The following is a 27120-nucleotide window of genomic DNA, read 5'->3' on the forward strand; positions in this document are numbered from 1 at the left end:
ATTTTCTTCCTTATCATCACTCGCCTCACAAAATCCAATTGTCCTGCTTTTCCTGACGGTGCACGTGTGACCTATCTGCTGTGCATTTATTTTCTCACTTATTATTATAGGAAATCATTCGTAAGAATATAAAAAAAAAAAAAAAAAACATAGGCTATGTCTATAGATTTCCCCTTAGGAAAGGAATGCTAGTTGCTGGCAGTTATTGAGATCCTTGGGCACCAAACAGCAGCAATCATATTCCTCTCTTCACAGGTTCAATTTTACATGGCTGGTTTGTCTCCAAAAAAAGAACACTGAAATGTTTTCCACAAAGGACTATTTGTTAGAAACAGTATCTGGATGGATACAGAAGTTAGGAACATTACAGAACTATAATCGGCGCCAACTTCCTTTGTGACAGTAAGGATAAAACCTGTGTGAAGTTGAAATATAAAGTATAGGTCTTTATTTATTAGTCTGAAATCCAAGGAAGGTCTGAATGTGTTTTTCCCTTCCTCAGGATTATTTGCATTTTATTATGCTGGAAAAATGACACATTTTAGGTCTTTGTTGAAACTCCCATATGCCTTTTCAGAGAGATTCCTACAAAGCTTTTCTAATTTGCTTTCAAAGCAAGTCCCAAGAGAAGTGGAGATTGGCAGTCAGATCCAACTAAATCTGTAAACTGTAATAAAAAGCTTCAAATCATTTTCAACTTTTAACAGATGTCAAGCTTTCTAAGTAAATTATGCTATTCGCAGGCTTGTTCAGGCTTTGTGTGCTTACTTGATTAAAGTGAACATGGAAATAAACAGCGGGCGTCAACACAAATTCAATTCCATCTTAATATCAGCATTTTACAAATAGCAGCGCAAGGTTATTCTTGGGCTTTGAACATCAGGAGTTGATATACGGTAGGAAAGTGATGGCACGGCTTGCGCATCAGATCACAGGAATCAGGCTGTGTGCGTTACAGTCCCACGCTGGTCCCGTCCCTCCCTGTGCCATAAGCGAAAGGCATGGCAGCGTTCCAATATTAAAATGCATTTTGAAGCACAAAATACTATGCTGTCTAGAGCACATCTGCTCTCATGTGGTGTTTGAAAAGAACATAAAGCATTAGTTAAGACTGAGCTGAGTTGTACCCAGCTGTCTGAAATAGTCTCACTCAATACATATAAAAAAAGAGAAATACATTTTATATATATATATATATATATATATATATATATATATATAAATATATATATATATATATATATATATATATATATATATATATATATATATATACACACATACACACACACACACTGTATATATAAATAAAAGACAATTGCGTAAAATAACAACAGTCCTAGAACTTGAGAAAGGGTGGGGATGAGCAAAACCATTGGTGTTCTACACACTCACATATCTTTGGAAAGTAACCTTTGGAAGTAAGCTTCTATTCAGCATTTCACAGAGTGCATTGCATTCTTGGGCATATACAGTATATAAACAAACACATTGGAGTTAATTTACTAAAGGAAAATCCACTTAGCACTACAAGGACACATGGAAGTGCAATCGCTGTAGATCCGAGTGGAAGATCCAAAATAAGGGGAAGGTCTGCTGATTTCTACCATCCAATCATATACAAGAAAAAATGTTGTTTATCATTTTCCTTGCATGTCCCCCTCGGATCTACAGCAACTGCACTTCTAAGTGCACTTGCAGTGCAGAGTGGATTTGTCTTTTGTAAATAAACCCCATACTGTATATACAACCCCTTTAGTCAGTAAGTAAAACCATGCTATAATAACCAATAAAGTCCTAGATTCTGTCACTGTGTACTCAACTTCCCAAAGTTACGCCGGCCATAGACAGTTTGAATCCCTACTGAACCGACCAAGATTTGAACCATTTAAGGGCAGGGTGAACGTACCCAAGTTGATCAACCAGCCTGCCAGATTGTACATGCAATTATTTACATGTTGTTATAGCAGTTAGCAATAATAATTGTCTTATCCCAGTGGGGGCAGCTTCCCCTGTAATCACTGTCTGTGTTGATGGAGGTGATGTGCAAATTTTTTTCCTGCAACCCTTGACTGCAGGAAAGAAATTTGCTGTCTATGGCTAGCCTTAGACCCTAAAGGCCCATACACACGGTCAGACTTTTTGCCAACAAACTTCAAAATGAGCAAGTTTTCAAAATAGTCCGACCGTGTGTACGCTCCATCGGACAAACTTTTTCGTGTTTCATCGGACAAAAAGTTTGGTCTGCAAACGGACAAACTTTACGTCAACAAGAGTCCGATGGTGCCTAGTCCGACCGTGTGTACAGCAAGCAATCAAACTTTTGTACAAAGTACAAACACGCATCCTCAGAAGCAAAGACCAGCCGGAAGCGTTCTATCTGGTAAAACTAGCGTTTGCATTTGAAAGAGCACATTCGTGATGCGGCAAGTTCTTAAATCAAGAAAAGCATCGCACATTCTCTTCTTCTTTATAATGTGATAATACTAAAAGCTGCTTTGCTGGTGATACTGACGGAGTAAAAACAAATGTCTTTACTTTGGTACATTTTACATTTTACATTATACATTTTTTGTCTTTACTTTGGATTAGTGTATTTTGGTTATATGAATCAAACATATTTCTATATTTTTTTTGTGGGTCAAGTTAGCACAACCCCATTGCGCAACATGTCTGCTTGACGAACGGACGTTCAGAAACGAACAAAATTTCTCGAAACTGAAAATCGCGAATGCACACAGACGAAACCTCTACTAACTCTCGATTAGCAGAAGGAACCCCAAGGGTGACGCCGAAAAAATTGAACTTCCTCTTTTAAACTCTCGTCAGTACGTTGAAATGTCACTATGTTTGTGTTTGTTGCCGAAAAAGTGCGAGCGTGTGTATGCTATGGGGGTGACCGGACAACTCCCTTCAGACAAAAATCCAAGAGAAAGTTTGTTTGATGTCCGATCGTGTGTACGAGGCTTTAGCCCTATTTAAGTCCATTAAGCCATCCAGTGAGAACACTTGGACACTGGGGATACAAAAATAGTGCTCTCATATGGGAAAACATGTGGGTGAAGTTCAGTTTCAAGGGCAGACTTACTTCTGATGTCAGAGAAGTTGGTGGCATAATAATTAGGTGCACCCGGGGCTTTCTAGATACATACAAAATTATTTTTAGTCAAGTTAAGAATCCTACTGTTAAGCCCTGTACACACAGGCCAAATGTTGTGAGACAACAGGCAGTTAAAAACAAATGTCTGACATTTGACCCATGTGTATGTCAGTCTGTCGGACGTGCATGCTGGAAAGAAAAAAGCCGACCTACTCCCGATCAGCGCTCAGACAATGGCAGAGAGCGCTGATCGAAATGCTGATCGAAGTGCTCTGGCAGGGGGGTCGCCCCTCTGCCAAAACACAACAGCTCAGTGGTGGGGATCGCTAAATTATCCTTGCATGGTTAGTAAAGTTTTTTTTTGTTCAACCAGCTGGATTGCAAGGGGAAAAAAAATAACATGTAGTGTTTACCAGGCTTTAGTTTTTAGAATTTAAACAAAGCTAACAGGTTCACTGTAAAAATCAAGATAAAAGATAAAATTCAAAGGGAATACAAAAAAAGTTACATAATGTGGAGAGAGAGAGAGAGAAAATAAAAGTTGTCACACTTTGAGCTATGCTTGTCACATTGTTAAGGTCATTAAAGCTGACCGTTCAACAATTATGTTAAGAGTCCTAGAGCCAGAGTATGCAGCATAGATATGACACTGTCTGCATTTGTCTAGAAGGATATTATCTCAATGTTATTCATTTTCTCGACATCTGCAAACCGCTTTACATAATGACGTTCAGCACATCCTCGTAGTGACAGCAGACAGGAGAAGATTCCTGGAAGACCAGCTCCTCTTCTAATCAATTCACACCACCCTTGTGTTAAAGTATAGATTGCAATGAAGTTTAAAAGGAGGACTAATACTGCGTGTATAAATGTTTAAGCTGATGTTCCCCAGTAGACCATTTTTACCTAAACTGAATCTAATAAAGTGATTTGTGATGATGATGTGGATTTCAGGTAGCAGGCCAATACCACAAATTGGAAGAATAAAACAAGAAATGTGAATGGCTGCTATTGGCAAGAATTATAGCATTGCATTTGAGCATGATTAACCACTTGCTTACTGGGCACATATACCCCCCTCCTGCCCAGGTGAAATTTCAGCTTTCGGCACTGCATCGCTTTAACTAACAATTGCGCGGTCGTGCGACGTGGCTCCCAAACAAAATTGACGTCCTTTTTTTCCCACAAGTAGAGCTTTCTTTTGGTGGTATTTGATCGCCTGTGCGGTTTTTATTTTTTGCGCTATAAACAAAAAAGTGCAACAATTTTGAAAAAAATACAATATTTTTTACTTCTTGCTATAATAAATATCCCAATAAAAAAAAAAAAAAAAAAAAAAATTTTTCTCAGTTTAGGCCGATACGTATTCTTCTACATATTTTTGGTAAAAAAAAAAAAAAAAAATCGCAATAAGCGACTGGTTTGCGCAAAAGTTATAGCGCTTACAAAATAGGGGACAGAATTATTATTTTTTTATTTATTTTTTACTAGAAATGGCGGCGATCTGCGATTTTTATTGGGACTGCGACGTTATGGTGGACACATCGGACACATTTTTGGCGCCATTCACATTTATACTGCGATCAGTGCTATAAATATGCACTAATTACAGTATAAATGTGACTGGCATTGAAGGGGTTAACACTAGGGGGTGAGGAAGGGGTTAAATATGTTTCCTATAAAGTGTTCTAACTGTAGGTGGAGGGGGGGGGGTGACCGATCTGTGTCTCTATGTACAAGAGACACAGATCGGTCTCCTCTCCAGAGACAGCACCGATGTCTCTGTGTGAGCCGGCAATGACAGATGATCTCATATGTTTACATATGAGATCATCTCTCATTGGCCGCACAGATCGCATCGCAAACGGCCACTCTGATTGGCCGTTCGCAGCGATCTGTAATTGGCTGTGTCCAAGGGACACGGCCAACACAGATTTTCCCAGCTGCGCGCTCTGGAGCGCGCGCGGGGACCGCCCAAAGGGGCGGACGTCAATTGACGTCCTGTTGGCTTTTGGGATCCGCGCTGTAGCCGTCAATTGACGGCAGGCAGATCCCAAGTGGTTAACTTAGATCAAACCCAAGCTTGTGCCACCACAGGCCGTACCATTGTTTATGAATAACTTTAGTTTGTGGAGCCGGAGTTGAATGCAGAATATTGTACTTCACCAAAAAAAAAAATTTGGACAGACCTCTTAGCACTAGATCAAACACCATACGTATTGAGGAAAATTCTAATTACAACTGGAACCCATAATAGAAAAAATATAAATACCAACCTTGTAAATTTATCTACTTTAAGGCTGAGTTCACACCTATGCAAATTGGATGCAGGCTTCAACGCATCTAATTCGCATGACAGGAGATTGTGATCAGCTCTCTGTGGAGCCGGTTCGTTCACATATCTCTGTTGCGGCTGCAGAGCAGCTTGCACAGGGGGTCATGTGAGTCTTTTGCACCATTTCAGGGATGAATTCAGGCAAAAAAATTGCCCCAATTTGTCTCTGAAATGGCGAACAGGGACGCCCTGGGACCTTGCTGCGAGCCGCATCCGTCAAAGGCTACAAAAAGGGTAGCTGCTGACTTTTAATAAAAAGACACTCACCTTTCCTACGGTCCAGCAATGCTGCCACATAGAGCCTCGCTCCTCTCCCCCTCCTATACGCCGTGCCTACAGTAAAACTGTGAGCACCGAGCTGTGACAGCTTATGACATGTCCTAGATGATTTCCGGGAGGGAGGGGTAGCCTAGGGGAGAGGAGGAGTTGCCTAGGCAGTCCGTACTCGGAGACAGGAAGTCCCACTCAAAACTAGGCACCCACTCCACCCAAAAAAAAATGACATGCCAAATGTGGCATGTAAGGGGGTGAGGAGTGCTTAAAGTAGAAGTTCCACTTTTAGGTGAAACTCCGATTTAAGTGCTACCACCATCCTAAGATTATTTCTCAATGAGTAAAATTGATTAGCAATTCAAATATAACTAAAGACACAACTTTTGTTTTGTCTTTGTAGGTTTTTATCACTGCCTGTGTCCCGTTAGGGAGATTCACCCTCTCTAGTTGTCCTGTTTACCATGATCATTGAAAGTGAAAATAAAATAAAATATCCCCAGAAAAGTAAGTGAGGAAATCTTCTATTGGAGACACTGGTTCTTGTAACATGAGGGGGGAGCCCAATAGATTATCTTAATTTGCAGCAGTGGTGGCTGGGTATGGTTATAACCCTTGTTAAGGTCTTACTGGGGTTATAACCATCCCTTCAATCCAAAATGAAGAAAAAAAAGTTTTATGTATAGTTCCACTTTAAGGTTAAATGTATATTTACAATTACACCCTATATTTACAATGTTGGTAGAATATTGCACTTAAAGTGGTTGAAATATGAGCAAAGCATATCGTTTTATAGTGTGTACTTGTCGCAATCCAGAGCACCAAGTGTCATTTTCTTGTATGTCTGAAGCCCAACTCCTCCAGCCTACTGCACCACACCATTGTAAAATTAGAATAGAAAGGGGTGGCTTGAGTGCAACTTCAGGGACTGAAGTTGGTTTTTGAATACAGTTGAATACATTCTAAGGGGCTCTGAACATGCTAAGGTCATCATAAGTGTGTTTGTGTGCCGGTGTATATTTCCAGATTTATTTTGAGTAATTTTTTTTTTTTAACTCTTAAAATACATCTTTGGAATTACTTTTGTTTTCTACAAAATTATTTCTGCACCTCTGAATTTCACTCAGTTTCACTTTAATAGAGAAGTTTGGGATTAAAAAAAAAAAAAATACATACTCGCCTACATGCTGCAGCATCGTTGTGATGCTGCAGTTGTTCCCCACTGGCTCTAAGCTCAAGAATGGAGCGATCATATGACCGCTGATCACTCAGTTCTTGGTCTGCTCTGAGCAGAGAGTGGTGACTGCATACAAAATGTTTTTTTTTTTTTTTTATCTTAATGCACAAAATGCATTATGATAAAAAAAAAATACTTCTGCCTTTACAACCACTTTAAGGCTGAGTTCACACTGGCATTAAGAGCAGGTGTTTGAGGGGCGTTAAAGAGGCGTTTAAAATTGAAGCCTCATGTCGAGTCAGGAGGCATTTTAAACCTTTCAACGCCTCCCATTCAAGTCTATGGTAATGCCTTGCAAATGCTCTGCCAGGCGGTTGCGGGGCGTTAAGTGGTGTTCATTTACTGTAATGGAGTAGGCCTTTGTGGAGCAGTTTTAACGCTTGTCAAATGCTTCAAAACTGCCCATAGGGTGCTTGGGGAGAATCGTAAATTCCTCATAAACCCTTGTAAAATGCCTGTCTAATGCCCAAACTAAAGCTCATTGACGCCTGTCTGACGCTCATACTAACGCCACACAAACGCTATAGGAGCGTAGACATTTAGCCAAGTGTGAACAAGCCCTTAGTTTTCTGGAATAAATTAATATGTACAAATAAATGGCAGAATTACTTAGCTTTGCATAACAAATGCTGCTTTAGGATACCTGCAATGTTCACCACACATCTGGAAATTGAAGGAGGAAGGAAAAATTGTTGGCCGAACAGCTGCTGCATCCCATCCAATCAGCGGCTGATGTTAGCGCAGATGGAGAAATTAGTTTGATTTTTTTTTTTTATTTAGCCTGCTGGCTGAAAGAAATCAATCTACAGTTTGTGTATATTTAGCTTTAGTCAAGTGATTCCTAATAAAGAGCAAAGATCGGCTGATCCCAAATGTGACCCTCCTCTTCGCCAGGCATCTGTGACAAAAGCACAAAGTAAACGCATTTAACCTGCACCAACACCTGACGCCCATCTCTTTCTAGTGCATGGAAAAGATGGGGCTCATTAGCTCTGCAGATGCTAAGCTATCTCAAGCTATGGTACAACAACAAGCACCGCTTTATTTGTTTGTATTACCTCATAGCACACATCGGCACTTAGACACTTGAACACGTTCTGCTGCATCTCCAGTATATCTTGAAGAAGACCTTTCCAGTGACTCTCACTGACCGGAGGTTGTCTAGAAGAGGAAAGATAAAAAATAATTTTCACATAAACAAGGCAAAAAATGACACAAACTACTGATATAAATATTATATATATAAAAAAAATAAAAAAAACAATGAACTAGCAACCACTTATGAGTGTAATTTTACTCCATCCTGATGACAAATAGAATACATTTGCAGGTTTGTCCAAAATGACCAGCTTATGGTACGATCCTACTTCTCCTGCTTGGGCAGCAGAACCCGTGGTCTGTGAAATCTGGGATCTCCATCCCCTCCTAAATGTAACCCTATTATGCCTACTACAGTTTAAGATCATAACACAACTTACTGTACTAAAAGCTGTAAGGGTTTTAGGCAGAACTGAAATTACAATGGTCTTCCCTTAAAGCAGTCCTTCTCATTGAAAATGCAAATGGCAACCCTTCAGCTCAGACCTTAACCTGTATTTAATATGCCCAGGCTGTCCTTCTCTTTGGTTATCTCTGCTGATCAGTCAAAATGTCAGCCATTGGTGGCCATAAGTGTCTGCATCCTCTATTAGATGCAGTCAATGTTCAGCAGTGCCAGCAGCCACAGGAGCCTGAATACAATAGAGATTCCTCCACTAGAACTGCATGATTAATCATTAAAAAATTGTGATATTGTTTCAACCCCCCTCGCAATCTCTATGCAGAATTTCCAGATTAATTAATGTAACAAGTATAAAGCGATCTCTGCTCACTCAGCTGTCAAAAGATAAAAAAAAAAAGGGGGCAGCCTGCCAAGATTTTCACAACATTGTCAGGCTAGTAGAGAACTAGAAACATTGTAACTTTTCCATCTTAGATCAAAGAGATGAACTTTGGTGTGTAAATGATTTAAGTTTAACCACTTAAAGTGGTTGTAGACCCACTGAAAAAATGCTAGCTAGCTCATTATGAAATACCTGAAATCGAAGACCCTGCAGCGGTCCCAGTACACAGCACCGCCGGCGACATCCCTTTTGGAGTTACTTCTGGGTATCGCGGGCTTCAGCGCTGTGATTGGCCAGAGCCGTGATGACTTTTCTCCTGTGCACATGTGCCATTGCTTCGGTGTGCATGTGCCGATGACGTCGGCACATGCTGATACAGGCGATATCTCAAACCGTGCAGGTTTAGAATATATCCGGGGGAGCTACAGGTAAGCCTTATTATAGGCTTTCCCATACCATAAAGTGGATTGTAAGGGTTTACAACCACTCTAAAGTTATATCCTTTTTCTGACACTTATTTTTTACAAGGTTAAAATCACATTTGCTAGAAAAATTACTTGGAACGCCCAAACATTACACATATATTTTGTAGCAGAAACCCTAGAGAATAAAATGGCGGTTGTTGCAATATTTTATGTCACACTTGTATATTGCAGTGGTCTTCAAACGCAATTTTTGGGGAAACAATACACTTCAATGAATTATAAAAAAAACACGAAACAGTAAAGTTAGCCCAATTTTTTTTATATAATGCGAAAGATGATGTTATGCCGCAAGTTTCATGAATCGTAATCTTTATTCTGAGCAAAAAAAAAAGAGATTTTTAATACAGCTTACCTGTAAAATCTTTTTCTTGGAGTACATCACGGGACACAGAGCGGCATTCATTACTATATGGGTTATATGGAGTACCTTCAGGTGTAGACACTGGCAATCTCAAACAGGAAATGCCCCTCCCTATATAACCCCCTCCCATAGGAGGAGTACCTCAGTTTTGTAGCAAGCAGTATGCCTCCCAAAATGGTCCTCAAAAAAGAGGGGTGGGAGCTCTGTGTCCCGTGATGTACTCCAAGAAAAAGATTTTACAGGTAAGCTGTATTAAAAATCTCTTTTTCTTTATCGTACATCACGGGACACAGAGCGGCATTCATTACTATATGGGATGTCCCAAAGCAATGCTTACAATGAGGGGAGGGAGAACATCTCCAAGACAAAAGGATTTAATTTAGAGATATACTCAAATCATAATAAATCCAACTTAGTTGAGAAAAATAAATTTTTTTAAATTTAACTCGAACAAGAGGAGCCCCCGGAATCCGAGGGTCTCAAACTGCAGCCTGCAGCACTGCCTGCCCGAAGGCAGTATCAGTATTCCTTCTTACGTCCAACTTGTAGAATTTTGTAAACGTGTGGACAGAAGACCAGGTTGCCGCCTTGCAAACTTGAGCCATAGAGATCTGGTGGTGTGCTGCCCAGGAGGCGCCCATGGCTCTAGTAGAATGAGCCTTTAATGATACTGGAGGAGGCAACCCTTTCAAGCCGTAGGCCTGAGTGATTAATTGCTTAATCCACCTAGAAATGGTGGACTTTGCAGCTGCCTGCCCCTTCTTGGGCCCATCCGGTAGAATGAACAGCACATCTGTCTTCCGGATCTTCTTTGTAGCTTTAAGATAGGCCTTCATGGCCCTGACAATATCCAAGGTATGCAGCAACCCTTCCTTTCTGGAAGTAGGTTTAGGGAAGAAGGATGGTAATACCAAATCCTGGTTCAAATGAAAACTGGATATGACCTTCGGAAGGAAGGAAGGATGAGGGCGGAGAACGACCCTGTCCTTATGAAAAACAAGATATGGTTCCTTACAGGATAAGGCTGCCAGCTCCGAAACTCTTCTTGCGGAAACTATGGCAACCAAAAATACTAACTTCCTTGTCAGTAGAACCAAAGGAATATCAGCCAACGGCTCAAACGGTTGTTTCTGTAAACCTGACAGAACAAGATTTAAATCCCACGGACAAAGCGGGGATTTAACTGGAGGTCTAATACGTAAGACCCCTTGAAGGAAGGTCTTAACCAGCGAGTGGGTGGCCAGCGGCCGCTGAAACCACACTGACAGAGCAGAAATCTGTCCTTTGATTGTGCTTAATGCCAATCCTTTATCCACTCCTAGCTGGAGAAAACTTAATACTCTATCGATGGTAAATTTGCGAGAAAGCCATCGCTTGGACTCACACCAGCCTACATAGGCCTTCCAGACCCTGTAATAAATCACCCTAGAGACCGGTTTCCTGGCTCTGATTAGGGTAGAGATTACTTTCTGAGACAGACCTCTACCCCTGAGAATCAGGGATTCAGCTTCCGGCCGTCAAATTTAGATGCCGTAAGGCAGGGTGGAGGATCGGACCTTGCGATAGCAGGTCTGGCCGTAGAGGAAGAGTCCACGGGTCTCCCACTACCATCCTTAAGATTAGTGAGTACCATGCCCTTCTGGGCCATGCTGGAGCTACCAGGATGACTGGTATGTGCTCCACCCGGATCCTGCGCAGCAGGCGGGGTAGTAACTGGAGCGGGGGAAACGCATAAAGAAGTTTGAACTGATGCCAAGGGCAAACCAACGCATCGGTTCCGCAGGCCATCGGATCCCTTGAGCGGGACATGAACCTGTCTAGTTTCTTGTTGAGTCTCGATGCCATGATATCCACGTCCGGCACTCCCCATCTTTGGCAGAGTGCTTGAAAGACTAGTGGATGCAGAGACCATTCCCCCGGCCATAGAGTCTGGCGGCTTAAGAAGTCCGCCTGAAAGTTGTCCACTCCTGGAATGAATATTGCCGATATGCAGGGCACATGAGCCTCTGCCCATAGAAGAATCAAGCTCACCTCTCTCTGAGCGGCTTGACTCCTGGTTCCCCCTTGGTGATTTATGTATGCCACGGCCGTGGCATTGTCTGATTGAATTTTCACCGGGAACCCCTGCAATTTTGACGTCCAAGCCCTGAGGGCTAGTCGAGCAGCTCTGAGCTCCAAGATGTTGATGGGCAACTGCTTCTCTGGCTTTGCCCAAGTACCTTGGCGAGTGCAACCATCCAAAATTGCTCCCCAGCCCGTCAGGCTGGCGTCTGTGGTCACTATCTTCCAAGCCACTGGGCTGAAAGACCTCCCCTTCAGTAGATTCTGAGGGTCTAACCACCAACACAGACTTTGTCGGACTCTTGATGAGAGCGGCAACGGGATATCCAAGGCCTGTGGCCTTCTGCTCCATGCTGACAGGATGGCTGCCTGTAGGATGCGAGTGTGGCTCTGGGCGTATGGTACCGCCTCGAATGTGGCCACCATCTTGCCTAGTAACCTCATACATAGGCGAATAGTCGGTTCTTTCTTGCTTAGAACCAGTAGGATTAATTCCTTGATGGCTTTTACCTTCCTCAGAGGTAGGAACACTCCTTGTTGTTCTGTGTCTAATCTCATGCCGAGATATTCCAACTGCTTTGTGGGCTGGAAAGCTGACTTTTCTCGATTTAGGACCCAGCCGAACCTCTCGAGGTATTGGACCGTGAGGGCCACTGCTCGCTCCAAGCCGGGAGACGAGTGATCTATGACTAGGAGGTCGTCCAGGTATGCTAGGATCGTGACCCCTTGGATCCTTAGTTTGGCTAGGATTGGAGCTAGGACCTTCGTGAACACCCGGGGGGCCGTAGCCAACCCGAAGGGAAGCGCCACGAATTGGAAGTGACGCGAAGCCACCATGAAGCGTAGATATCTTTGATGTGGCTGATAAATTGGAACATGAAGGTAGGCATCCTTTATGTCTATGGACGCCATGAAGTCGTCCTTCTGGAGTGTGGCAGCTGCTGACCGCACGGATTCCATCCGAAATGAGCGGATCTTTAGATATGCATTTACCATCTTTAGGTCCAAAATTGGCCTGACATCTCCATTGGATTTTGGGATGATGAATAGGTTGGAGTAGAAACCCAGCCCCTGTTCCAGGACTGGTACCTCTACTATTACTTCCTGGGAAAGTAGATGATCTAATGCCGATCTTAATGCGGCTCCCTTTTCCGGATCGTTTGGAATCCTCGACTTCTGGAAATGAGGAGGAGGAAACCTTAGGAAATCTAATTTGTAGCCTGTGGCCACGGAAGACCGTACCCACTCGTCGGGAATGCCGGCTTCCCAAATCTCTGAAAAGAGTCGCAGCCTTCCCCCCACCTTCGTGGGTGGGGGCGCCCCTTCATAAGGTTGGCTTGGGGGCTGGTTTTGCTGGTTTGCGAAACCACTGCCTTTTGCCTCTAACAGCCTGTCCTTGTGATCTGCTGTTGAGGCCGAAGTTTGCTTTTGCAGGAGGCCGTCGATACTGCTTGGCATTAGAGGGCCCCTGCCCAGGGGAATACTGTCGTTTAAACGCAGGTCCCTGAACCTTCTTCTTAGTTGGCAAGAGAGTACTCTTGCCGTTTGAAATGGTCTGAATGTATTTATCTAGGTCTTCTCCGAAGAGTCGTCCTCCATGGAAGGGGAACCCTACCAGGAGCTTCTTGCATGGGGGCTCAGCCTCCCAGCTTTTTAACCATAAGAGTCTTCTCATATGGATAAGGGATAACGATAAACGTGACGCTTGCTGGATAGAATCCTTGATTGCGTCTACCGTAAAACATATGGCCTTAGGGACATCCGAAAATTTTTCTGCCTGCTGGGCCGGAATAAGTTTAAGCATCTGCTTAAATTGATCCGATAATGCTTGAGCGACCCCAATCGCAGCCACAGCTGGCTGTACTACTGCCCCTGCAGTAGTGAAGGAGTTCTTAAGTAGTGCTTCCAAGCGCTTATCAACTGGATCCTTGAACACCTGTATGTTTTCTACAGGGCATGTTAACGATCTGTTAACACATGAGATGGCTGCGTCCACTGCAGGAGTAGCCCATCTTTTGGAAAAATTTTCTTCCATAGGATATAGGACAGAGAACCTTTTAGGTGGTAAGAAGATCTTATCTGGCTTGTTCCAATCTTGGAACAAAATTCCCTCTAATAGAGGATGGATCGGAAACACAGCATTGCTTTGAGGCGCCCTCAGTGAGCCCAAAGCTGAAACCGTCGATACCTGGAGATCTGGTACTGGCAAGTTGAATGTCCTATGGACCAAGTCCGACAATCCTTGAATCCACCAGCTCTCCCTCAGGGAGACTGCCCCAGACTCCTCTGTATCCGGGTCTTCGATCCCTGAACCTACTTGGTCCGTGTCCAAGAGGTCGTCCAATTCCCCTGAGGAAAGGACCTCCTCTTCTGAGGGTCCGCGCTCGGGCGACGGAGATCTATTCCGCTTACTGCCCCGCATAGCTGCGGATATCATTTTTCCCATGCTTTTCTGCATCTCTTTTAAAGAGGTGAGTAATACCTCCTCCGTGACCATCTTAGGGTTGGACTGACCCGCGTCAGCTCCAGCCCCAGATCCCGATGGCCCCAAGGCTCCCTGTAGGGAAAACAGCGGCATACCATGGTACAATACCGAGGTACACCTGCTACCTATTGGTATTTGGAACTATAAAAGTTAATTGTCCAAACACCTGTTTGGGGGATAAAAAAATGCTTCCTCTCCCCTAGATGACTTTTTTTTTTTTTTTTTTTTCGTTTTTGTTTCAAATCCAGGAAAGAAAAAACATTCTGTCCCCCTGAGTAGTATTGCAAAGAAAAACTATGAGATGGAAAAGAAACAGCCTATTTCTAGGCTTGACAAAACAGTCCTCTGAAGACTGCAATATCCTTTCTGGCCACTGTGTGTCCTCGGCGCCCCGTGCTGCCGCTCTGGTCTTTCTCCTCAGTTCCAAAGTATTGATGGAACAAACAAGGAAGGGCCGCCCCTTCCTTTAAGCCACTGACCCGCCCTTCCCCCCCAGCAACCTCAAACAGGAAATGCCCCTCCCGACAGGGGGAGGGGGGGGGGATTTTGGGAGGAAGGGACCTCTCTGTTCCAGCAAACTGCAGCCTGCAGCCTGGAACCATGAGGAGGTCAGCGTTTTGCCTGCTTGCAGGCTCTGAGGAGGAAGACTGAATGGAGCATCGCCTGGAGGCCTGCAGGTAAGCAAAGCTCTCTGACACACACATATATTTTTATATAACACAGGCCCCACTCAATGCTTTTCCAACACTACAAGGGAGGTCACATCTTATGGGGAATAATACATAGAGAGCCATCCTATCTTTATGATATGTGACTAGTTTGCCAGATGCAGTGCATAACTTTAGGCATGTCCCCTGTGACCCCCCAGAAAAAAACCTGCTAAGAACCAAGTTCCGCAAGTTTTCCCCTCACTTACCTGCTCCATGCCGCAGGACTTTGCCAAGCAAGAGGCCCAATCTTCCCCCATCTCCGTGGGGATGTCTACACCTTCAGGCCCTGGGTTCCTATGAAGGATCCACTGTCCTGGGCCCATATAGCACCCTGGCAACAGAAAACTTTAGGTACCCAAAGGTTTCTAAGTTCTGGGCCCAGGGTCCAGCTCTCTAAAAAGAAAAGCATTATGGGCTATACCCCAAGGGTTTGGGGTCCGGTTACTGACCACTTTAGCGCTGAGGCTTTTTTGGACAGAACCGGTAGCTCACCTAATCCCAAGGATGCGGAGGCAAGCTAAACCATGACTAACACCTAAGACACTGGCGTAAAAACTGAGGTACTCCTCCTATGGGAGGGGGTTATATAGGGAGGGGCATTTCCTGTTTGAGATTGCCAGTGTCTACACCTGAAGGTACTCCATATAACCCATATAGTAATGAATGCCGCTCTGTGTCCCGTGATGTACGATAAAGAAATGTGATTTTCATTTTAGCCAAAATCATGCAGCTCTATCCTCCACCCACACTGTTTAGCATGGATGGGGGAACCACATTTTTATTAATATTATTATACAGGATTTGCTGTATATTGCGCCAACAGTTTGTGCAGCACTTTACAATGTAGAGGGCGGACAGTACAATTACAATACAGTTTGATACAAAAGGAATAGTATTGCCCTGCTCGTGGAGTTTACAATCTAAAAGGGAGGGGGTGATACTTTTTCTCTTCTCTTTTCTGGCAAGCTGAACTGTCAAAACTTCACGCCATCTATACCCAGCTTTTCGCTGGCATAGTGGGCTGTACTGAACAGGATCCCATTGCTATAGGCCATTTTGGCCTGCTTGTAGATCGTTATACTGATGGATCATTATAGTCTATGTAGGGAAGGTTCTGCAATGCAGGATGGGCACCTGACAAGCAGAGCAAGATTTAATATGTTATCTGACAACTGTATTCCCAATGTTCTCTGGCTATATGCTGTTGAATTCAAATATGCAAAAGTGGGAAAAAAATGCATTGTGGTCACCAAGGATGGACCTATCATAGGAAACCAGTATGGTTCCAGGTACAGGGAAGGTGGTTAAAAGTGATTGTAAACTCCAATGGCCAAAACAACAAAACATTTATCCTCCATGCTTTTGCTTGTTTAACAGTGCAGTATGTGTTTTTTTTTTTTTTCTAATTGTAAATACATTTTTCCAGTGCTCTGATTTACGGTCACGTGTCCTCCCTCCACTCTCCATCCCGATCTAAAGGAGCCAAGTGGAAGGGGCAGAGTTTCCTTTCTCTCCCATGATAAAACACTGAGGCACTGCAGCTTCAGGGGAAAGAGCAGCTTCAGAGAAACAGTACAGTCAATGATGGATAGAGGGGAGGGGGGTGGAGAGGGGAGGGGGGAGGAGAGGAGGAGAGGGGGAGGGGGAGAGGGGCGGGTAAGAGAGGGGAGGGGCGGGTAGGAGAGGGGAGGGGCGGGTAAGAGAGGGGAGGGGCGGGTAAGAGGGGAGGTAAGAGAGGGGAGGGCGGGTAAGAGAGGGGAGGGGAGGGTAGGAGAGGGGAGGGGCATGTAGGAGAGGGGAGGGGCATGTAGGAGAGGGGAGGGGTGGGTAGGAGAGGGGAGGGGAGAGGAGGAGAGGGGCAGGGAGGAGAGGGGCAGGGACAGAGATGAGGAGATTGTGAACACTACGGAGCTGACAGGGAAAGAGGGAGGGGGAGATGCAAAGACGCACAGGGGAGAGCTGCAGTGATGGAGGCACGTAAGCTGACCATGATCTCATGGCTCAGAACCCACGACGAACATGGTCAGCTCACAGAGGAGAAGTCAGGACCAGGCAGGATCAGCCAAGGTACTGTAGAAGATAGAAAAAAACAATTGACAAGACAAAATCACTATGGGGGGGGGGGGTTACAACCACTTTAAGCCTTGACTATAATTTCTCCTTATTTGATGATAGCAAAGCAGACAAGCAAAAAGATCACTTGTTCAACTGTTTATCTTAAATTAATAAATGCTTCTGTGAAGATACAATGGAGGAGTAAACTTAACTACTCAGGGATAAGAAGTGAGTTATTTTCAGGATCTCCAGGTGAAAATAAAGTGAAAGAGCCTGAAAAAAAGGGAAAACAAATGCAGCCACTGCATCCAAGTACCAGTAAGGTGCAATATATTACATTTTTGTTCTTGGGTTTAGATATGCTTTAGGAGTGATATTTTATGTCTAGGATTTGCTGAATGCCAAGAACATAACCAATGCATGCTTTCAATGCAAATGTAAATGCATTGTCAGGCGGCTCTTTTACATAGAGACAACTTCCGTTTTTGATTTTATGGACCTTTAAACAAACGCAGGGACTCATGGAGATCTCAAACATGGCCGTGGATTATGTGATTCCAGACACGTCTGTGAATTGTGTCCTGTGCTCTCATGAACATCTTTCATATGACCTCAATGAGTTTAGGATCAGTGCACATCATCAATGCTATACAGAATGACATGCTGTGTATTACGGAACAGAGCCAAGTGCAGACATGTGTCATTCTGTGACCCGGGACCTAATCTCCCAAACACACAAAATCCCAGAAGCATCAAGTGCATAAAAGAACATTCACATTTAATTAAGTGCATCAGCAACAGGCCTAATCATGGAGGTTGTGTCTTCCATTAGCTGATGCAATTATCTCTGAACTGTCAACTGGGTCCTAAGGGAAAGAAAAATCCCGTTATCAAATAGTCTATTCTCTATTATTCTATTATTCCCTTATTGTGTGGAGTGGGGTTTGCCTTGACCTACATTATAGCAGTCTGTAATGGTAAAGTTATCCATGCATAAAGACAAAGTGTCAAAAATTCTGGATGATTGCAACTTAAGAGATTATCAATTTGACAGCAGGCGATTGACAACCATTGAACAGATTGGAAAATCAATGGGTAACTTCTATTGCTTTTTGTTGACTAAAATCCAATTACCACTGGTAACTAATCAGTGGATACATCAATTCAGCTTCATTCAATTAATTTCCAGCGATTGCTTTGGACATGAGGCTTTAATGTAAAACTTTTAGGTCCTAAAACTATTAAAACCAAAATGCACTAAAAAGGGCAGCGGCTCCTTTTGGTGTCTTCAAATGTCATTGTCAAATAAGTTTTTTGTGGACCCATGGACGCTCCTAGTTCTAGATACTTCCTTTACACAGACCTCGATTTCACAGACTAAGAGATAAGCTCCACCCTATTTGCACCAATGTTGTGTTCTTCTATTTTAGGGGTCTCCAAACTGTGGCCAAATGTGGTCCTTTATTTGCCTTCATTCGGCCCTTGGGACACTATACCTTCCACTGACAGCAGGAGATTTTGACCGACTCTATGGAGCCGGTGATCTGACGATATGGTTCTGGCTATCGAGATGGTTCCTGTAAAGACTGCGCAGGCACAATCCTTGCCGACGGAAAGCACCGAACCTCCAGGGCGACGTGGAATTTGAGGTAAGTGGCCAGTTGGCCTCACGTGCTCGCTACGCTCGCTCGGCCTCCTGGCTCTTTTTTTAACATCCTCCAATCCACGGGGATGTTAAGGAATGAGCCTGGATGCCGGCCGAAGTTCGGAGATTTCCGTCGGCAAGGATTGTGCCTGCGCAGTCCTTACAGGAACCATCTCGATAAAGGAACCATACCGAAAAGTCACCGGCTTACATATCTCTGCGGCAGGTCCGGTGCATTTAGCATTTTGCGTCTTTTGGTCAGTTTCAGGTGCAAATTCAGCCCAAAATTTGGTCTGAAATCAGACCTGAAACAATGAACCAGCATGCACTGGAACCCCTGCTGTGAGAAAAACCTGTCTTAGGTGTGAACCAAGACTTAATGTCCCAGTCTGAGCAAGTTGAGGTCTATGTATATCAGGATTGCGTGACTCAAAACAATACCAGTATAAAGGGTAATAACACCCAGGAAAATGTCAAGCATGACCTAAGCTAGACACATGAACATCTCTTTCTTTCTGGAGGCCCGGGCTCTTCTCAAACTGTTCTGTCATCTCATTTCAAGAAACAGGGAAACTTCCCTTAGCATGACTGCAGGAGATGGACCAAGTGGGGCGCTCATATATAACAATCTCACCATCTAAGCCACTAAATCATTTGCAAACAAGTATGAGTGTGTGTGAGAACTATAAAATAAACTTTTCAGAGGTGTGACCTTTTTTGAGCATAGAGGAATTAGAACCCTGACAGTTTTTTTTTTTTTTTTTTTATTAATGCCAAGTCCCCATTAGGAGGATTTGACCTCTGTTTGTCCTGGCAACCATTATCACTGAAACTGAAAGAAAATCACAAATTTTGGATGGTCATCAGAACCAGATTAGAGGAGAAATTTTCCACTATGGACATTAGTTCTGGTGAACCTAGCAACTACTAGGGATTCCTCTTACTATGGAGGGACTTGCTCACTTCCTGTTGTGGCCATGGGACAGAAAGTAAAGGAAAATTTCCACCAATGGTTTACAGATGGCAACAAAACTTGAAATGGGTTATAACATTGAGGGGAAGCCGTCCCCATCGGGAGAAGACAGTGATTTTTGCTAGCAGCTCGTGATTTTTGATGGCAGCTAAAGCAGCCGCTAGCGATAATTGCAAGTTTAATCCAGCAGGCTGATTGTATCCAAGTACAAGGTTTGAATCTCTGGTGTTTCCTGCTGAACCAGACAAGATTCAAACCATCTATGGCCAGACTAACCTTACTGCCTGCCTTTATGTCGTAAAGCGTTGCACACACCGTTGTGCTGTATAAACTCTGTATAATAATAATATTATAATAATACTTTGGACAGCTTGGTTGGTAAAAGTTGAAAAACAAAAGACTTTACTAGTTGGATCCCCGGGTGAAAATAAAGGAAAAAGAAAAAAAGAAATCGAATGCAACCATCACATCTAAGGCCCCGTACACACGAGAGGATCTATCCGCTGGTATTTATCCGCGGATCAGTTCCAGCGGATAGATCCTGTGGTGTGTACGGCCCAGCGGATATTTATCCGCGGATATTTTTCGGGCCGATGGATTTCCAGCGGATAAAAATTTCTTAGCATGCTAAGAAATCTATCCGCTGGAATCCTGTCCAGCGGATTGATCCGGTGGTCTGTACAGACTCACCGGATCAATCCGTCCGATCCCCTCCCTCGCATGCGTCGTAATGATTCGATGCATGTGTGGGAAGTCTTTACCTTCCAGCGTCGCGCACGTCGCCGCGTCATCATCGCGGCGACGGCGCGCCATGTCACCGCGGATGGATTCCGCGCAGATTTCGATCTGATGGTTATTACAACCATCAGATCAAAATCCGCCAGAGGATTTATCCGCGGGAACGGTCCGGAGGACCGTTTCCAGCGGATAATCCTCTCGTGTGTACGGGGCCTAAGAATTGGTGAGGTGCAAGTTAATACATCTTTGTTTTTGGGTTTAATACTGCTTTAAACTTAAGTGCTAGTTCACACCAGACGCAGTTCCGTGTGCTTTTTTTTCTGCACTGAAAATGCATGCACAGTGTTTTCCATGTATTCCAATGGCTCTAGTTCACACCAGTGCAGTCAGTTTCCGATGCAAAAACTTACCGGAACTGACCGTATTGGTGCAGAAAAAACATAACTGCATCTAGTGTGAACTGGCCCTTAAACATGACCCTTATGTCGCGTACACACGATCGGTCAAACCGATGAGAACGGTCTGATGGACCGTTTTCATCAGACCAAACCGATCGTGTGTGGGCCCCATCGGTTATTTATTCATAGGTAAAAAAAAAAGCAATCTTGTTTTAAATGTAACCGATTAAAAATCCAGGCATGCTCAGAATCAAGTCGACGCATGCTTGGAAGCATTGAACTTCGTTTTTTTCAGCACATCGTTGTTTTACGTCACTGCATTCTGACACGATCGTTTTTTTAACTTATGGTGTGTAGGCACGACTGACCATCAGTCAAGCTTCATCGGCCAACCGATGAAAACGGTCCATCAGACTGGTCTCATCGGTTTGACCGATCGTGTAAGAAGCGACATTAGACACCAATAATAATCATTAACTAGAGGCAACCCTTTAAAACAATTAAAACACCTTCCCAAAATCTAACCCTTTAAGTGTATCCATAGGCAGAACTTTTTTTCTGATAAATGCACACCAATGTCACATGAAACACAGATATACATTTGTACACGTTTATAGTTGCAAAAACTCCTGTGCCCAAGCAAATGCTCCAAATGAATCTGCTGAAAAAAAAAGTATTAGCCCATCTTTTGTCAGCTTTATATCCATTTCATACAGGCAGTGAGTGAACATGTTGAAAAAGCCTTTTATCTCTTATTTCTCAAAGGGGCGACCACCCTTGTTTAAGTCCTCAGATCTTCCCAGAGCCTACTGCGTATTAAACAGATAAATGGAATGGATAACCCGTCTTGTGATAAAGCCTGGGTCAAAGTCAAGAGGCCTGGGTCGCATCCCGCAGATATAAATGAAATAAAGGCTGGACAGGAACAGGTAATTACTATCACCCTATCAATAGTCTAATCTTCACGAATGATATCTGCTAAACGTGGAGCAAATCCTCCAAGGTTGGCAAAAGACAAATGGCATTGCACACATTTAATCACAAAAGTGCAAGTGAGATAATAAATAATGAAGCAGATTCTAAAGACTGGATAAGCTACAACAGCACAGTTCGTTCTGTAAAGGGTTTCAGAAAATGTTAACACACATTTGATGGTAAAAAACAAAATAAATAAAATAACCGACATATGTGATTTTCTGGATGGCATATTGTACATATTTTATAGATAAAACATTTAAAGAGCAATATCGTCCTGAACATGGTATATGTTTTTGTTGCTATGGATCTTTGTGCTGTTTTTTTTTTTGTCGCCAAACCTGAGTTCAACCCCATTGGAAATCAACTTTCTCTGGTCTGATTATAGCAAACTACAAAAAAATTCTCACTTCTGGTTGATGGGGCATGGCATTTTACGGCACTGAATTAAAAACATAAAAAAATAAGTTCAATTAATTGTCCTGAACAAAGAATGTTAAGTCCAGTACCAGCCAAAACATGTTCCAGATCAGCAATATCAAAGGCACTGAAGCCAGAGACAGCTGGGAAACCAACATTTTAAAGAAGGAAGTACAAGGTTTCTTCATCAAGCAGAAAAATAAGTCTTCAATAACTGAAACAGAAGACACTTACTTTCGACCAGTATGGCGGGTAAGACGCACAATTAGCTTGTGAGCTTCTTCCACACTTGACTGCGTCTCTTTCACAAATGATATGGGTTTCTGCAGTCCATGCTTCTCCAAGATCTCTGACACACTGAAAATACAAGAAGAAATGGAAATATGATAAGATGATGACTTGTACAAAAGCACAAACCCTCAACTGTGTTTAGTCTAAAAATAAAATAAAAAATTCAGTATAACTAAAAGGCAAAGTTTTTTTACGGATAGAGTGGAAAGGGATTAGGCTTTTATTGTGGTCCTGTTAGGCTTCTTTCACACGGGTGGATCCATCGGCTCTGGCTCTCACTGGTTGAAGTTTAAAGGCAATTTCAAATGTGGAATACGAGGATGCGCTTATTGTCGTATCAAGAGGGGTCCTTCAGTCTGTTCTACTACTACTGTTAGAAGTTTTGTTGTTTCTTCATTTATTAACTGCAACACCAGGTTTATGGTATATGTAGCTATATGTGATTTATGCAACATACAGTATGTGGGTCGCATTTCGTGTAGACTGAAGGATCGTCTCTATGATCATTTAAGAGACATTGAGGAAAACCACTCCACAAATGTAGCCAAACATTGGAACATAGTCCATAACAAGGATGTCTCCAATTTATTTTATCAGGGGATTGAAGCTATAGTGACACCCCCTAGGGGAGGCGATAGATTTAGAGTGCTTTGCAAGAGGGAAGTTTACTATTTTTTTTCCCTCAGTACCAGGAAACCAGCAGGATTACATTTTGAGTGGGATGTCTCATATTATTGTGATTAAAGTGGAGCTCCACCCTAAAGTGGAACTCCCGCTGATCGGATCCCTCCCCCCCTCCGGTGTCACATTTGACACCTTTCAGGGTTGAGGGGGGTGCAGATACCTGTCTAAAGACAGGTATTTGCACCCATTTCCGGCCACAGTCTGCGGGCAGGACATCACCTCCCCCCCGTTGTGTTCTGGGAACACTCGGCTCCCAGAGCACAGCGGGAGCCAATCAGAAGGCGCAGCGCGACTCGCGCATGCACCGTAGGGAACCGGGCAGTGAAGCCAGTGCGCTTCACTTCCTGGTTCCCTCAACGAGGATGGAGGGGGGCAGCAGAGTGACGAGCGATCGCTCGTCCTCTGCTGCGGACGGCGCTGGACTCCAGGACAGGTAAGTGTGCCGATATTAAAAGTCATTGAGGTTACATTTTTTCATATATACATTTTTATTTCTGCTTTCCTGCTGTTTTGCTGGTGATTATATATCCCAAATGGTCTTCATGTCTCCCAAGATTTTGATATTTGTAGGCGTTCTACGAAATATAATTTTTGAATTTTCATATGGTTTAATAGCAGTGTTCTTTGATGTAGTCATCACTAATTAATAGAGTTTTTCTAACTATTTACTAGACATCATCACACCGCCACTTTGTATTTGTGTCCTTATTCCTTAGTGGCACCCCATGAACTGAAGTTCCTACATATCAACATGGTAGTTCCAACATGTTTTGGTAGATTTTTGGACATTATTTATAACAACAGTTTTACTATTCCCCACTTCCCTACCCACCCAAAGTCATATGACGTCCGCAGGAGGGATCTCCCATCCTGGGCGAGCATAATATGATGTCCTGGTCTTCCCGGCTGTCTAGGGGGTGCGTATGCTCGGCGGTCTCGATGATCGCTGGGCACCCGAAATTACCGTAAGCCAGGGACGTGGATCTGTGTGTGTAACACACAGTCCATGCTTATAGCGCAAAAAATAACAACCACAGAGGTGATCAAATACCACCAAAGGATAGCTCCATTTGTGGTACAGTGTTGCACGACGAGGCAATTGTCATTCAAAATGTGACAGCTCTGAAACCGAAAAATTGGCCTGGGCAAGAAGGGGGTGAAAATGCCCTGTATTGAAGTGGTTAAAGGTTGCTTCACAACAATTTGCACATGTACTTTTGTTTATAAATGTATCTAGTTTTGATTGTTACAATTTCATGTGTTCCCCCATATTATACATGGTGATGGTTTACTATGTCTTGATTATGTTTTAACTTTGACTATTTTGAGATATTGGCTTTTTCGTATATAGGTGTATCTTTGATATGTACATGTATATATCGCAATCCCTTTTTCTTTTTTTTGTTTATGTTAACCATCTCGTTTTGTGGTCTAGTTCCATATTTTCCATTTTTTACAAGTTTTCTCAGGGGCCTTGCATGTATGTATCTCTTCCACCCCCCCCCCCCCCTTTTTGGCCACATGTGTTTGCAATTTAAAAGCATTGAATGCACCATGTGACATGTTTGAATCTGGTATATATTTGTCAAACTATATGTGGTCATCTAGCTATGACTAAGCGACAATGATGTGAAATGCGTCAGGTGTTTGCCCTGCTTCTGTTGTCACATGAACGTTGACTATTCATTACAATAAAGGCTTTTATCGGAGTGCGGCTGTCCTGAATCCATTTCTTCACTATCGGGTCCGTCCTGACAGTTTTTTTTTTAAGGTGGATCCGATCGGACCATTCTTTGCCCTCTATGGAGCTGCGGATGTAAATGGGCATGTGTCCGTTTACACCTGCCAACATCTGATCCAATCCTATCTGCTAAAAACAGATGGGTGGGGCATTTGTCCATCATCCATCTGGCGGATCGGAATAGTCAGATGTAAAACGAACAGGCGGTCTGTTTACATCTTCTCCCTTCCAGTTTTGGCTATGGGACAGGAAGTAAAGGGAAGACTCCCCAAAGAGACAAATGCTTAAAAATAATAACAGGGGTCATAACCCTCCTATTCTCTATCCAAAGTGAAAAACAAAGAAAGTTTGTCTTTAGTTCTACCATAAAGTGTAATAATTATAATTGTAATTTTGTTAACTGTAGAGAGGGCAGGGTACATCACAGTAACCAAAACTGTCTCTTAACTGGTCTAAGTAAAATTAAATCTGATTGGCTGCTGTAAACATCAGCACATTGGAAGCAAAAAAACAGACGTGCTCTGTTTGTGTGACTTAAACTATTTAAAGTTATATTCCAAGACATTTTTTTTTGTTAATTATTAATTTACTTAATAGCCCCAAAGGAACCAATTCACTTTTAATTACCTAGTATAAATAGAAGTATTATCATCGCTATGCTGTACACAGTGAGAGCAGAACTGTGGGTGGGACCCACCAGCCACAAAAAGTTTTTAAACTGTGATTTATGCTTAAATTGTGTGCAGTGAGATGGGGGCAGTGGGAGCGGTAGCAATTACATATTGATGATGGAAAGTTTTAATAGTTTGGGGTCAATTATATTTTAAATGCTTTACTAAAATTTGATGATACAAAATTATAAAGCAGTGAATGTGGATTTTAACCAACCAATAACTGCAGATAGATCAAACTTGTTTATAAACGCACATACATACATTTTTATTATTTATTTTAACAAATACACATTTAACACATAACAAATGATTTACAAAGTACTATTTGTTTTCTGTAAATGAAAAGTAAAAAAAAACAAAAAAAAAACAGAGGGGCTATTGAGTCCATGTGCAATGAAATCTAAAGTGCCAATGGTTGGCTCAGAAGTCAATGCAAAAGATTAATATTCAAATCACAGGAGCCGACGTCAGTTTGCTAACAAAAGCGCCAAACGTCTGGGGTCTTGGGCGTGCTGCAAGATTCCAGAAAGCATATCAAAGCATAGAAAGTGTAAACTAAAATAATATGGTTGATTTACAAAAGGTTTATATTCATTCTGCAAAGTATTTTAATATAAGTATATATTTTATATATACTGTATTTATTGGCGTATAACACTCACTTTTTAACCCTGAAAATAGAGGGTAAACTGTGCCTGCGTGTTATACGCAGGGGACTGTGGAAAGTTTTTTTCCTGAAACTTCCGTCTTGAAGTTAGGGTGCGTGTTATACGCCGGTATATATATATATATATATATATATATATATATATATATATATATATATATATTATATATTATAGAATATAGGTCATTTTCACATAGCTCAGTAAATGTGGTGGAAATAAAATGCACTTGCACCTGATTAGATAAACTCAGCACCACTATTATTCACTAAGCTATGCAAAAATTTTCTTTGTAAAGTGAATATGCCCTATACCTTTAGTAAATAAGCCTCTTTGTATATGTTTTAAATGACACCAGATTCACCTCAATGAGCAATGCAGTGCAGCAAGTAATCAGCATTCTATTAATGTTGTCCATAAAACACTGCAATTATGTTAAAATCAGAATTAATGACGGAAGGGAGTGGATGGCCTGATGTACTACCCTGTTTTAGATCTCTAGACCTATAGGTAGATTCAGAAAGAGTTAGGCCGGCTTATCTACAGATAAGCCGACCTAACTCTGAATCTGCACCGACCTATCTTTAAGTGTACTCTCTAACAGAGATACACTTAAACATATCTAAGATAGGACGGCTTGCGCCGTCCTATCTTAGATTGCAATGTTTTGGCTGACCGCTAAGTGGCGCTTCCATTGCGGCCGGCGTAGATTATGTAAATTGGCTTGTACGCCGCTTCATAAACGTACGTGCGGCCGCCGCAGTCGAATTACGTTGTTTCCGTAAGAGATAGGCTGCCTAAAGTTAGAGCTATGCTCTAGTGGACTAGTAATGTTAAGTAGGGCCGCCGTTCCCGCCGCGAAATTCGAAATTTTTACGTCGTTTGCGTAAGTCGTCCGCGAATCGGAATTTACGTCGTTTACGTCCACGTCGAA

General features: G+C 42.7%; 1 protein-coding gene across 1 annotated transcript in view; it reads right to left on the minus strand.

Annotated features, from left to right (window-relative positions):
* Positions 1-27120, minus strand: part of NBAS (NBAS subunit of NRZ tethering complex) — a 975710-nt gene that overhangs the window by 618720 nt on the left and 329870 nt on the right. The window contains exons 28-29 of the mRNA XM_040348578.1: positions 22366-22488; positions 8001-8103 (exon numbers count right to left, since the gene is read on the minus strand). Of these exons, the coding sequence (XP_040204512.1) occupies positions 8001-8103; positions 22366-22488 (226 nt within the window). The remainder of the gene's footprint in view (positions 1-8000; positions 8104-22365; positions 22489-27120) is intronic.

Source organism: Rana temporaria, chromosome 4, assembly GCF_905171775.1.
Source record: "Rana temporaria chromosome 4, aRanTem1.1, whole genome shotgun sequence".
NCBI classification, from domain to species: domain Eukaryota; kingdom Metazoa; phylum Chordata; class Amphibia; order Anura; family Ranidae; genus Rana; species Rana temporaria.